At 42.6% G+C, this 14,838-nt stretch overlaps 1 protein-coding gene across 1 annotated transcript; it reads right to left on the bottom strand.

The window, feature by feature from the left end:
- Positions 1-12,137: 12,137 nt before the first annotated feature.
- gja3 (gap junction protein, alpha 3) lies at positions 12,138-13,475 on the bottom strand. Its single transcript, XM_061225782.1, has one exon. It carries the CDS (start codon positions 13,473-13,475, stop codon positions 12,138-12,140), a length of 1,338 nt encoding a protein of 445 aa, XP_061081766.1.
- Between the last annotated feature and the right edge of the window lie 1,363 nt (positions 13,476-14,838).

Genomic DNA, 14,838 nt, shown 5'->3' on the forward strand with positions numbered 1-14,838 from the left:
TTGTACCGCTCTCCAGCCCTTCGGCAAACAAACTGCCTTCTGCTACAGCCAAATATTTCACTGGTTTCAGCCTATTCTGAGCTGATGGCACTGCTGGACATCTTTCGATTGTGATGCGAAGTAAGCATGATGTGTCTCATCTGCTACACTAAGTTTCCTTAGCCAACCACTGCATCTACAGTCCTCAGCGTTGCTCGTTTCTTTGTGCTTCTTCAACAGAGCTTGGACAGCACATCTGGAAACCCCTGTCTGCCTTGAAATTTCTGCCTGGGAGAGACCTTGCTGTTGCAGTATAACTACCTTGTGCCTTGTTGCTGTGCTCAGTCTTGCCATGTTGTATGACTTCTGACATTCTGTCTTCAGCAACCTCACCTTGGAAGCAGAGTTTGGCTGTTCCTCACCCAGTTTTAACCCTCCTACACCGCTCTTTCTGTTTTAGTTAATGATTGTGTTTCAACCTACATATTAAATTGATGATCATTAGGTCCTGTTTGGTATAATTGGTAAATCACACACCTGACTATATGCCAACAAAATCCCTGACTTTGTGCAAGTATACCTACAAGAATTGATGCTGGTTTGAAGGCAAAGGGTGGTCACATCAAATATTGATTTGATTTAGATTGTTCCTCTGTTCACTCACTTTGCAATTGATAAAAAAATAAACTATTAACATTTCTATTTTTGAAAGCATTCTTACTTAACAGCATTTTTTCACACCTGCCTAAAACTTTTACTAGAGCCACTTGTAATCAGTACAAACTCATGGCAATGACACATGTTGCTGCCATAGGATGTATGTGTGTGTGTGTGTGTGAGATTGTGTGAGTGTGTCTGTGTGTTATGTATGTGTATGTATGTGTGTTTAAGCAGCTAATGGAGTGAATAAGGATATAAGGTACAGTCGAACATAATTGAATCCATGTGCTATATATGGTGTGTAGGTGGAGTCGTTTTTTAGTGTCAAGGGTTAGGGGAGCTTTGAGCGTGGAGATGGAGGCTGGGGAGGGAAAGAGGCTGTCTTGTGATGGTGGGGAGTGGATGGCTGGTTTGGGGCAGGGGCGGGGGGTGGACAGGAGCAGTAGCTTAAAAGGGGTTTGGGGATGCTCCCCTCCCCCCCCTTCTGCAGTGGGTGTCTGAGATGGGTCATGTGACCAGGAGTACAGTGGCAGGAGCACAAAGGCCGGACAGGAGCATTATTCAGGATGTGCATGCACACACAAAGAAAGGCTCATGTAGCCACATTTTTGTTTATTGTGGGGAAAAATAAAGAACGTGACGGGCAGCGCGCTAACCACGAGCAGCGAGCTTCCGCGAGTTCTGACACGTTCCAGCAGGGACGCACCGCTGGGGAATTCTTCTCCCGATGCAACACAAAACGCTCACTTTATTTCCTCAAAACAAATACTTTTAGGACATTTCTATTTTATGTATCTTAAAATAGCGCTGATATTTCTGAGATTACGGTGTTTAAAAACTGTCATGCGTTAGTCCAATCTCACAGTGTGAAAATATTACCGCTCCATCCATGGTCCTGGGCACTTTGTGTCAGTTATCACACTGACATGTCAGTCATCAAAATAAAAATAGCTCACATGTGCTTTCTATGGCAAGATGTACATGTCTATGATGTGATACGAGTGAGAGATACCACAGCTGCAAAACACACTTAACATGTGAGCTTAAAGTGCCACTGCGCACAGGCTGTCCTTTCCATCATGATGCTGTCATAGGGTTTTGAGCAGCTCATTTATCAAATGGAACATATTAGACTTTTAACTGAAATTCAATCAAAGTCAGGCTGCACTGGTTTAGTTTAGCTTGGCATGCCAAGAGAAAAAATAAAAAAGACCAAATTAAAGGGTAATGATCAACTTCCTAGTTGAAAACAGACTCCATCCCCTGTATAGGCTCTGCCTGGGCAAGTTTCAGAAAGTAAAATCAGCAGGGTGTGATTCTCCCCTGTTCTACTTGGCTCACTTGGGCTACAATAGGCATTAGCCTGTAGGGTCTGCCTGTAAGGGATTATTTAAGGCCTGGAATGGCACCACATAGCCAGCAGGGGGCGATATTTCCCATGGGGGTGGGCTGCTGCACAGCACAGCGGGTAGTGTTCGGGAGGAAGTGATACAGGAGCCCCGCGTTTGTTTACAGGGCGGTAGTGTGATGGCGCTCAGGTGGCCGCGGCGTTGAGCTCCACAGACCCTGTATGTGTTCGACTGCTAAAGTCAAGCCCTCACCTCCAGCAGGGCCAGTTACCTCGCAGGGGGGACAGGTACCCCATTTTCTGCTGATGCTTCTGCCACACGCTACAGGGCATCCCTTTTAAAGCATTATAGCAAAAGCACAGAGTTAAATACAGGAAAGGACTAAGGGAATTTTAAACAAACATTTGTGCAGGTATTACTTTTTTGTTTTTTTGTTTTTTTTTTTGGGGGGGGGGCTCTTTTCTCTCTTGTTACAAGTTGGCCAGACTCCAAAAACTTTCTCCATTCATCTAAAGCTGAAACAAGCCCTGAACACAGCCTGCCTGCTGGCCTGCCCCCTAAGAGAGAGAGGGAGAGAGAGAGAGCGTAAGCGAGCGAGCGAGCGTGCGTCCGGGTGTAAAAACTCTTTTCACCCCCTCTGGTTTTTTTTGTCTCTGCTCAATCCCTGTCCCATTCAGGCCCATAAAGGAAGCGCTGCAGTCAGCACAGTCCTGCGGGACGCCCCAGAAAGGCGAAAGGCCCACCACTATAGGCAGCGATTAGGGCCTCTAATGTGCCATGAATCCTTTTCCAATCACATGATATGAACTAATGTCGCCATTTAATTATAAAACAACAGAGAGGGCGGGAGGGAGAGGGAGAGGGAGAGAGGGTGCACAGCTGCACAGGGGATCGGAATGGATGACAACGGCATTTTTAAGGTTTTGTGCTCCGACACACATATTATGGCCATCGGTGGGGAAACAACAAAGAGGAAAAAACAAGTAAAGGTGTGTGAAAAAACCATCCGGTATGAACTGAACAGATTTTTAAAAATTATTATTCTTTCACTGATCTTCATGTATGTGCCCTTCTGCAAAACTGGCCAATCAGGATTGCACAAAAAGTTATTTAATTAGTGCCCAGAAGTTGCATTTTGGATCATGTCACCAAATGCAGCACAATCCCTCACTGTAAAATATGGTTCCCATATTCCCTACACACCCATCCTCAAAAATAATATTGTCACTGATCATAATCTAAAGTGAATTATATGTTACTCTGCTTTTGGGGCTTGACAAAAAATAACAGTACCTTCAATGATGCAACAGAAAAATATATCCCAGCTGGGTGGCCATTTTGGATAGGAGGAGTCTGTTGGTTTATTTACAAGGGCATATATGAATTGTGGTCATAAACGCAAAAGAGTTTCACCTTTCGTAAAAAGTCAAACTGGTTAACGGCCTATCCTGGACCGTTTAATACGAAATTCAAATGTATGACCATTTCCCCATTCATCTTCTTCATTTACAAAAATCTACTCATGAACAAGTTTCTGGACAAGCAATGTTATAATTCATAAATGTTTAGTCGCATGCTTTTGGCAACAAAAAAAAAACGTGTAGGGACTCTATGATTCATTTGAATTGTTTGTAAACTCGGGGCAAATCCATATACGCGGACTTCAGGGAGAAACAGTTGTCTGACGTCATTCAAGTTTGGCAGCACCTAATGGAGGCGCACACTGTAAATAGTACACCATCAAATAAATGAAAACGTACACTAACTATTTTTACCTGCATGACTTTAAAATAAAACTACAAACGTTATTCGTTAAAATACCCCCCAAAAAACTAGAAAACTAAAAATTAATATGTCACATTTACCTACTTTTGATTAGCTACCTATGTAGGGAGACTAGTTAACGAGTAACGTTACTGGTAGGCTATATGTCTGTATATGGGTCAGCGCAGAATTCTGACAGTTCAAGTGCTTATACACTTACTGCATAAACACCACACCAGTTTTTCGCGGTCAGCCATGTTTTTTGTTTACGTTTGGCGTCGTGCACATGGAAGACTTGGAAGTTGGAAATGTCAACTGGCTGTGAAATGCCAATCTGACCAACTAAGGTAAAACATTTAAAATACGTCTTTAAAAATAATGATATCTCTACCTAGCCAATACAACACATGCTTAAATTATAAGTGCATAAATGATCAGCTTTGCAGAACTAAGCGCAGGCCTATATGCCAACACAATTTTTGATACAAAATGGTACGTAAACGTGTTATTGTACGTGTACGCCAAAAACGACACATCCAATAGCATGTTAAATGTTTATAAGGATAGTATTTTCTACACTGTAAAAATGTACATTTTACTGTAAAATAGTCAACTAATTTGCCTCATATTATAACTATAGCCAGCTGTAGTCTAGGATAACAATGTGTTCACTACGAATAAACTTGGCTATTACAGTAGTAGCCTGTCGGCCTATGCATTACGGTGTTTACCCGTAAATGCAATTATAAACATTTCAGCTGTTTATAATTTCCTACCTATGCTATTTCATACACTTTTAGCATTAAACCTAGGGACGTTTGTACAGCGTAACCTGCTCTTCACGACGAAGGATTCCGTGTTTTGGCGCAACCTGGGTTCTGGTTGGAGAAGTAAGAGCTCGAGGACGCCAATGCCGGAGTTTTCAAGTATTTTAGTACGGTTTAAGTACGGTAGCTAGTTTATGTTTTTTATCCACGAGTTACGACTCTTGACGAAGCCTTATCTTTAATCAAAATCCAACTCGTATTCTAATTTTAATGTTTCTGTAACAATTCCTTCGATTTAAAACCACACCAATTTAAAAAAATAGGGTAGGCTTCTGGTGCTGGCCTCTTGGAGCAATTAGGCCTACTATAAATATTTCAATTTTAACAACAGCTGGGAGAACCCAAATGCCTTGGCTCAGGAGAATGTCCCTCCTTACTTCTCATGTCGTTGTCCTGAACTTAATGAAGCTGTGCTAAGCACAGGTGTCAGCAATCATTAGCCTATAGTGGGACGCACCCCAAAGATCACATTGTTTGATTAGACATTTCCTTAATTTCTTTTAACTTGGATCGTTTGTTAGCAAATCATTTTAAATTGTAGCCCATAGCCCACTTTTTAACTGTGATAGCCTACCTTTTTTGCTTTTATGCTATGACAAACACATTAATCTATCTATCTAAGGAAGACCATGGACCAATTCGTCATAGAATTGTATTTTTTATATTTTCTTACTTTATTCAGCCTGTGCTACTCTGTGTTGATGACATCGGATACAATGTTATTTGTGTTTCCAGTCATATCCTGTGGGTGTCATTGTGGAGCCCCCTGTCACCACCTGCAAATCGGTCCTCTCTCTTTTCTGCCGGCCAGTATAAACACAGACAGTATGGAGGGTGTCACAGCATACCAAGCTCATGCCTGTAGTTTTTAATCCTTTTTCTCCCCCAATTGTCCCACCTCTCTAACATCTCTCTGTATACCTTCCCCAAAGAAGATTGACTCTCTTTCTCCCCCCCGTCACTTTTTCCCAATGACACTGCTTGGCATTCTGTGCCTGGCAATTTATTTATTTATTCTCCCTGTCACCCTATCCTGTCATCTTTCACTTCTTGATGGACACTGTCAGGGTTCGACCTCCTGGGTTGGAGTATGGGGACCCTGGTGGTTTTACACCACTGTTCTCCTAAATTTGAGACACAAACATGGCCGTCCATGCAGCACAGTCCAGTTAGAGAAGGCCCCATGTCTCCAGCAGGGCTTTAAATAAACCCCAGAGCTGCTGAAGTGTTTGGGCCATGGGGTTGGTGTGAATTTGTTAGCTGATTAAGGCCTATAAATAGTCTCCATAACTCCATGTCCTTGCTCTCTGCTGACAGACCATAGAGTTCACAACACACACATGGCCTTTGCACGCAATCCGATAATCTCGGACACCCCCAAATCAGTGGGCCCCTGGCCCCTGCCCTCACCCCTCTGTCTCTCCCAATTCTCTTATTCTCATTTATTCTGCTGTCCATCTAGGCTTTTCTCCATACCTCTGTTCCTCTTTCCTTTTTCCTGCTCATATCTCAAAGATGTGTACCCCCACCGCCCTATAGAAGATAAGCCAAACTAGAATTTCCTCTAGTTGAGTGCAGACTTCTTCTGAAGACAACCCAAAGTCTTGGTTATCATGCATATTTGAGCTAGCTAGACAATGCCAAAGTTATACCACAATGCCAGAGCCTTGTGGTGTGTCGGCTGCCCTTCATGCTGGCGGATTCATCGGGTGATGGTTGGCAGGCCGTGTGTTGGATGTAGTGTGATGATCTGACACAGAGATGTCATTTTTGTCAGTGAAAAAAATCAGGAGGTGGTGTGAGACTACCGGTGAAAGTCTGAAATTCCTACTCTCTCTGTCTCTCTCTCTCACACACACGCATACACACACTACTTTTTTAATAACGTGTGTATGCGTGTGTGTGTGTGTGTGTGTGTGAGAGAGATTTCAACATTCAATTCATTTTGGGACAGGCCTACGGCAAATGTGGGACAGGCCTACGGCAAATTCCTCTGTGTCTCATGCATCAGATATCCCATTCCTGGCAGAACTCAAGCCCCTTCCCATACAAACTTACCTCTCACCCCAGTAATCCCGACTGTCTTTCAGGGACCAAGCACTAAAACAACCAGACCAACCAGAGCTGGCTAATGCTAAGAGTCTCACCCTCTAACCTGTGGCATAAATGAATTTACAATATAGAGCTGGCTAATGCTAATAGGCTAACCCTCTTATATGTAGAAATGCATGTACAATACAGAGAAATGTCTGCTAGACCAAATTGGCAAGTAATGCACCATGGCCAACTTTTAATTTATTGTTTTGTTTTCATTTGTTTGTGTATACACAACATTAGTCAGTTATTCACAACATATCCCATTAGCGTGTTTGTCGTTTTGTGCAATGTCTTAATCTAGAACGACTACTGTTAACTATAAGCTTAGTGCACACATTCCCATTAAGTAGTATCTCCCATAAAATAATTGTGGCTTAAATACTTTATTTGAATTAAATAGTATAAATCTCCCAAAGCAATTGGGCACTAGTTATTTGTTCTCTATCTCTTCAGGGTGTAGTAATTCATTTTCAAATTAATAAATAAAACTGGAATTGAGAGGACCAATTTATGGCCAAAATAAAACACCTGCTAAGAATAAATAATGAATTAGAGTTGCAAGATTAGCAATGTTAACACTGCAAAGTTGTACTGTGCAGCAACCAGGCAAGGCTTGCACAACAAAGCAGGGTAGAAATAAACCCTCAGCTCCCTTAGCCAATCAGATGCTGGCATTAACAAAATTCCACTTGCTCACACACTGAAGATAAAATGGATTTGTTTGCTGTCTCTAGTCTGGCTAGCTTGGGAAAATGAGGTCGGTTACTGAAGTCAGTTGGCAGAGAACTGAGAAACTGCATCTGTCCCAGAATGCTGGAAGGTGCTTGTTTCTGCTTTGACATGGAGTATTTACACACATCTTTACATTTTACATTTACATTTAAAATTCTTAAGCATCCTTAAAATTGATTGAAATGAATTGCTATAGAAAACCTGTCTTGCTGTTTAAACCCAGCCTACAAAACGGAATATGCTTTGATCTACAAATTGCATAGATGCCCTTCTAAATTCAGTAGAATAATACATTTTCTATAGACGTTTTAATAGATATGAAAATCTAGTGTAACACTTCAACACTTCACCAGTAATATGAATCTGCCAGCTGTCAGAGGTGGGAGATGGGAATCATTGAGGTGGGAACCATTGCTCTACTGGGTGTAAGCTAATTACACAGATGTCCAAGTGTGTGGAACCATTTGTCTCCCTTGCCTCCTTTTTCTACAGACGTTCTTACACCCTCAGTCTAAATGTGTAACCTTGGTGTAAGTTCTAAGTTCATAGGTGTTTGGACATTCATTCTTGGGAGATGTACATGGTGGCTACTCACACAATATGCCCTCTGATTCCTACTCAAAAATGCCTAGAAATTATGGGAAATAAGGCAGGTAAACAGGGAGACGAAAGCAGATATACAGAGAGCTAGTGAGTCCTGGCCAGAGTGTGCAGATAATGTGTGTGTTTTTGGGACGGGGCCCTGTTCATGGTTACATGGCATTGGGCCTGACTGATGTTATGTATACTGAATCAAAATACACAGAAAACCTTATGAATACTGAATCAAAATACACAGAAAACCTTAAACATGGAGGATATGTTATATGACTGGTCCCCTGTGTTTACTCTGTGAAACTGACATAGGTGAGGCAACGCAAGGTGATTATGGTACAAAAAGTTTATTTAGTAACAGTTTTGTAAACATTTGAGGTAAATGAACATTTACATCAACTTGTTCTTACAAAATTTTATACAGAAGGCACTTCTCTTAAGACAGCACTGAAGCAGGCTGCATACGGAGATGGTTCCTACACCCTGATTGGCCAGAGAAATTCCAAAAGTCCACAAAAGAACATCCTTCTCCTTTCAGGAGTGACATATAAGTGGCTGTGTGTATGTGCATTGGGGGGAGAGGGGAGGGGAGGGGGGGGCTTGTGGCAGGGGCTTCTAGAACAGCCCCAGGGTTCAAGAAAACTAGTTAATATTAAGTTGCAGTTGGAAGTCTTACTACCAAGATAACGCATAACATTCTCTCAACATGTGACATTGTAGTGACATGATAACGTTGCCACAACATCACAGAAGTGTTGTGAGAAGATTTTAAAAGCAATGAGAAAGCACACAGAAATTACTCACAGTCTCTAGGCCATTTTTCTTTTCAAATATCCAAACGTTCTGCAGTTGTTTCAGACAAAGTTAAGAGTCCTGAACTCAACAAATCATCATATTAAGTTATCATCTTCTACAAGTTATATTTTAAAATCACATTTGATGTCATTTTTGTAGTACTGTCTTTAATATGAAGAGCTGCTGTGTTTACTAGTAAGACATTTTCCTTTAAGGTATCAGAAACATGGGCAGAATCTGATGTCCATTTCAGTTTTTTTCTCTTCTAACCAGTTTAACCTTCATACAACATTGTTTTGTCTAAATGTGCAAATCTTCATCTATAAACTAAAATGTAAACTTTAAGAACCAAAATGACAAGATAACACACTTTTTGGTGTTTTTAATACATTAAAATAAGGAGAAATAAAAGAATACGTACATCTGGAAAAAAAACTGTTCCTTTTTTTTTTTGGTAATTTACTACTGTCATGAACAAGATTTGCAAAACCTCCCATCTGACAGAATGCACGTAGAAGTAGTATCTGTTATCTTGGGTATATGACGAGTGTTTATAATTTCTTCACATTTTATGACCATTAATGTGTGCAACATTAAGCTTTGTCTAAATTTAAGGAATAAGGTATATGTAAAAATATAAGAAATACTTAAGCACCGTTATTTTGTGAAAAAATATTTTTTGTGACAATAGTTTTTGTATGCATTGATTTTGCGCAGTAAAATTCATCTCTGAACTTTCAAATCTCATAAATTAGGCATTTGCATTTCTACACCCACAAAATGGAAAACTGTGCAAATATTTGTCCATTGAAGTAGTAGCAATAGCTGGTAATAGTTTGGAAGGTCAGAAAATACTATAAATATAAACTGAAACACACAAAACAGGGAAGAGATGGGGTTGGACAGCTCATCAGAATTGGGACACTTTGTGGTTATAGCATTTGTTCATTGGATACCAGATTCAGGTGTCAAGGCAACTACAAAAAATATCAACCAGTCATTTATTTCTGACTACAGTTAAGCAAATCTTGTCTTTAAATAACCTCAGATACCTTTAAAAAAATAGCACTTTTATAAATAAAACCAATATTTAAGGCATCACATGTAATGGGGGGTGTATACTTTTCTGTCCACATATTACTCTACATGAAGATTCAATGATTAAAATGGGTTTTTGGATTAAACAGTTACCTTATGTTAAAAAACGAAATCTTCACTGTCAATTCGGAGGTTTGCTTTTTTGACTGAACACACAACGATCTGATTAAATCTGATTAAAAAATAATGCACCTCCTAAGAAATCTGCAAAACGTGTGAAAATACGTAAATGTATATTCTTATCTAAGTGGTGTTTTGGAGGGGGTTTCACAGTTTTAGTTGGCTTGGATTTTGTCATTTGTGTATGTCTGTCACAGGTTTAGCAATGAGTGACTTAAAATACATTTACTCAGGCAGATGAATTGGGCTGTATTTAGCCAAAAGAGACTCCATCTTTAGTCTACTGTTCTGTGTTTCTAATTCACTTGCAGCCTGAAAATCTTATACTGCCCTTTCTTTCAGTACTTTAGACCTGCATCTGCTTTACTTTCAAAAAGATCAGCAAGAAACGTTTTCTCCTCTCGGCTCTCCTCTTTGGCGAAATAGTATTCTTCTCGAAACAGTGAACAGTAGCAGCGGGTCTTGTAATCGTGGCACCTATAGTTTGGAGGCAGTGCTCAGGTATGTGGCACAAAATAGGATCTGAAATTTCTGCGTATAAAAATTATAAACAGCAGGGCAGGGCAGTAGCACACGTCAGTTCTTGGTTTCTGCTCACAGTCCAGCATAGCTTACAATGGCCTGGTTTGAGGAGATCACAAAATGTCTGGCTGTGGACTGTGTGTGTGTGTGTGTACATAAGCTCGTTCACTCGTACTACCCCTGTGAATTACACTCCAGAATAACAACCCTAATTACATTTGTTTGAGAAACGTTTTTCTGATTATCTTCTGATTTTTCTTTCACCAATGAAGATTGGCTCCTCCCCCAACTCTATGAGATGCCCTGCCATTTGTTGGCCATCCTGTAGCAAGCTCAGTGAATGGCTGACAGTGGGTAAAACCAAGAAATGTGCTAGCAGACCTGTTGGCAAATCAGTGAGTTGTAGTTTCACATTGACAGATTTCACCTACATTCAAAAAAACAAGTGGTAAAATGAGCAAAAGTGGTCTTCTCAAACTGTTAGCTTATCCATTTCCTGAATGTAAGGAAAAAAACCCCAAAGATTAAAATCACAACACAACATTGATATGTAGATAACTGTATATAAGAGAGAAATAACTTGTATACTTTGGCAGGAATAAATAAAAATAATATCAGTCAAGTTTCTAATTATATAATTGAAAGACTTCAAAAACACCAAAAAACTTTGCATAAGATGAAACTTTGCAATCTACTAAGTTGTTTTTACTTTAGGTGTCTTTTAGGTGTCTGTTTTCTTTGCTGCTGCGTATTCTGTGGGATCATTAATTCTGTAAAACACTGCAAACATGACCATTTTGGGTGTGAATTTCCAAGCTTGTGTGTGTGTGTGTGAGACAACATACTTTTCAACAAACCTATCTTACTGACTGTGGAAGACAAGACCCTCTTTCAAGACTTGAGATCTTTTACCCTGATGTAACTGCAGTGACCGCACCATTTCATTGCTTTTTCTTGAAAGACAAACCAAGACTACAGAGAGCCCAATGCCTGCCACTGCTTTGAGAACCTTAACGGTAATGGCCTGTCTTACCACCTGCCTTAAAACATCTTTCATTCCAGATCGGTTCTCCTAGATTCCCAACATTTCCCAGGTCTTTATGGGCTTAGCTGGATGTACTGAATGAACTGAAACAACCACAACATACAGTATATAAACACCACTGGGTGAGGATGTTTGACCAAAGCTTACCAGTCCAGAAACCTGAAGCCATCACAATAAATACAACAAAAGGGGGGAAAAAGAACATAACTGCATAACTGAGCATGTCTCCAGAATTCCCTCACATGGAAAAACTAAAACTGGAAATAGTGCTGAAATCCCAGCCAACTGTAATGATCTCTCTAGCCTTTCACCTGCTTCACCTGCAACGTGCCCCCCCCCCCCGCCCCCCCCCCCCCCCCCATTCCTCAATTCTGTCACCAACCCTGTCCAGGATAAGCTACAACTCACCGATCGCACTGCAGTTCACTGCTGTTTATAGATTTATATGGAGAGCTCCCAGACTCCAGTGCCCTGCCTCGCTGCTGCTTTTCATTCACGTTTTTTTAAGGCGATTTTATGTAAAAGCTGGAGGCGGCTGTGGGGGTGCAAGCCGGACTACACGGCCAGGTCGTTGGGCCTAGCTCTGACGCTGCTGGTCTTGCTGGCCCTGCTGAGTCGCCGGGCGTCTGTTACCGCCACAGGGACCTCGTGCATCTCCACCATGGTGGTCACATGACCCTCTTCCTGGGGCCCCTTCCCGCCGCACCAGCCCTGGCCGCTCGGGCTGGGGGCGGGCGGGGCCGCATCCTTCGGCTCCTGTAGCTCGTGCTGGACACTGCCGTCGGTGTTGGAAGGGGAAGAGGAGGATGAAGAGGAGGAGGAGGGGGAAGCAGAACCCGGATCCCTCTCCCGAGTCTGCTGCTCGGTAGCCTGGTTGGCCCAGTTCTGCTCAGAGGCCAGCCTGTGGTTGTTGTTGTTGCTGATGTAGAAGGTCGAGGCGGCCTCCTGGAGGTCCTCATGGAGAGGATCCATCTTGAACTCGGCCGCTGGGGCCACCGGCAGGGGGTACGCGGCCCCCGAGGTCACGTCCGTGTAGTTCGGTGGGTAGCTGAGGTTGGGGGGGGCAGTTCTCAGGGCGGGGGTCGCGGATTCGACCCGGGCGTCGGTGCGGGGCGGCGACTCACGCTCGGGCACAAACTCGTTGGTCATGCCCTGCTTGACCTTCTTCCATCCCAGGTGATAGATCTCTAACAGATTCAGCAAAAGAGACACGCAAGCCACCACAAGCATAAATATGATGAAGATGGTCTTTTCCGTGGGTCGGGAGATGAAGCAGTCGACCGTGTTGGGGCAGGGCCACCGCGCGCACTTGTACAAGGGCCGCAGCTGAAAGCCGTACAGGAAGTACTGGCCTAAAATGAACCCGACCTCAAACAGGGTCTTAAAAATGATGTTGAACACGTAGGTGCGCAGCAGGGCCCCCCGGATACGGATTTTCCCGTGCTCGTCTCTGATTGGCGGCTTCTCCTTTTTACTGCCTCCCCCTCCTCCTCCCCCGCCTGCCCCATTTTTAAAGAGGAGGTCCTTCTCCTCCTGGAGCCTGCTGGCCTTGCGCAGCTCCTCCTCCTTCTCCTTGCGCTTCTCCTCCATGCGGACGATGTGCAGCACGTGGCCCAGGTAGATAAGGGTGGGCGTGGAGACGAAGATGATCTGCAGCACCCAGAAGCGGATGTGCGAGATGGGGAAGGCCTCGTCGTAGCACACGTTCTCGCACCCGGGCTGCTGCGTGTTGCAGGTGAAGTCGGACTGCTCATCGCCCCAGACCTCCTCCGCCGCGGCCCCCAGCACCAGGATCCTGAAGATGAAGAGGACCGTCAACCACACCTTCCCGATCACCGTCGAGTGTTCCTGCGCGTTCTCCAGCAGCCGCCCCAGAAAGCTCCAGTCACCCATTCTTTACGATTTCTATCCTGAGGAGAGAGTACAGTCTGGAGTGAGTGAACAGGGAGAAAAGGATGAGGAAGAGGATGGGGAAAAAAAGGGGGTGGGGTGGGGGGAATTACAAAAATATGTCATGAATGTTAAAACAATATTGAACAAAGAAAACCCACAAAAACAGTCACTTGAATGATTAAAAATAACTTCTCCTTGGTCTTAAAGGTTGATAGCTTTGACCCATTTCTGGTTTTCTGCTCACAGTGGACCACTGAGATTAAACAGCCTGCCCCATACACTGGTAATACAGGTAAGCAGGCTGAAAGTAGCAGAATAGAGGCAGGAACCCACGTTCAGAACGGACGCAGAAGAGGACCTGTCCCCTCCCCTCCCCCACACACACCTCGCACACACAGCACAGGCAGTGTGGTTATTACCTTCGTGTTCAATAATCGACTGGCTCTCATAAGGCTGCTGCAGATGGCGGATCAATTCAGGTGTTTCATAAAGTAGTTCTAAAGAGAGATCAAATAATTCTCTCAAATCGCTGCCTCATCGCGGCCAATGAGCATCTTAGATCCATTGACCGTCAACTAGCTAATTCATTCAAGTTGGTTAAACCGTGGCCTCCTGCTTGTCCATCACTGCAGGCGTCGAAGCTACCATATATGTGCTATATTACCAGTGTCCTCTCTCTTTCTCGTTCTCGTTCTGTATCTCTCTCTCTCTCTCTGTCTCTCCACCACTCTGCAGGAAAGTGCTAAGCTCCACAGTATAACAGTCAGCTGTGGACGGGTCTCGTAGTTGGGGAGAGTTCCCTCCCTGCCACATGTTTCTTGTCACAGACTAACATGATGTGATGGGAGTTATAGTGCTATCGCATTCACGCATTTACAGTTTTACAGTTTATAAAATGTGAGTCACAATACATGCAGGACGATGTTTCTGTTGCGTTATAATTGCCCAGATGTAGTAGATAAACAAGTACTGAGATTGAATTATTATCCAGTGCATTTTCATAATTTAAGTTCTTTGATATATCACTGTTGAAGATGCATTATGATAACTTGTGATAGTGTGTATAGACTATATATAGAATTATCTCATTCCCTGGGAGTAAAGCAATTACACCCAGTGCATTTATTGGTTAATTATTCTGTTCATGTGAAATGGAAAATTATTTTCCAAAGAAAGAAAGAAATCATAGAAGGTAATTATGAAACCGCACAAAATATGACAAGGCCACATACATGGTTAAAAGTATGCAGATAATTTTGTGCCTAAAACAGAACCATATGCACAAATGCATCTTATGATTTCTGAACATAGTGTAGTTACTATATTGTCATTATTATTACAATATTGTTTATCAAATTAGATA

This window comes from Conger conger, chromosome 17 (assembly GCF_963514075.1).
Source record: "Conger conger chromosome 17, fConCon1.1, whole genome shotgun sequence".
In the NCBI taxonomy this organism is placed as follows: Eukaryota; Metazoa; Chordata; class Actinopteri; order Anguilliformes; family Congridae; genus Conger; species Conger conger.

Excerpts from the sequence above, each read along its gene's own strand:
- gja3 (XM_061225782.1), bottom strand. The coding sequence starts at position 13,475 with ATGGGTGACTGGAGCTTTCTGGGGCGGCTGCTGGAGAACGCGCAGGAA.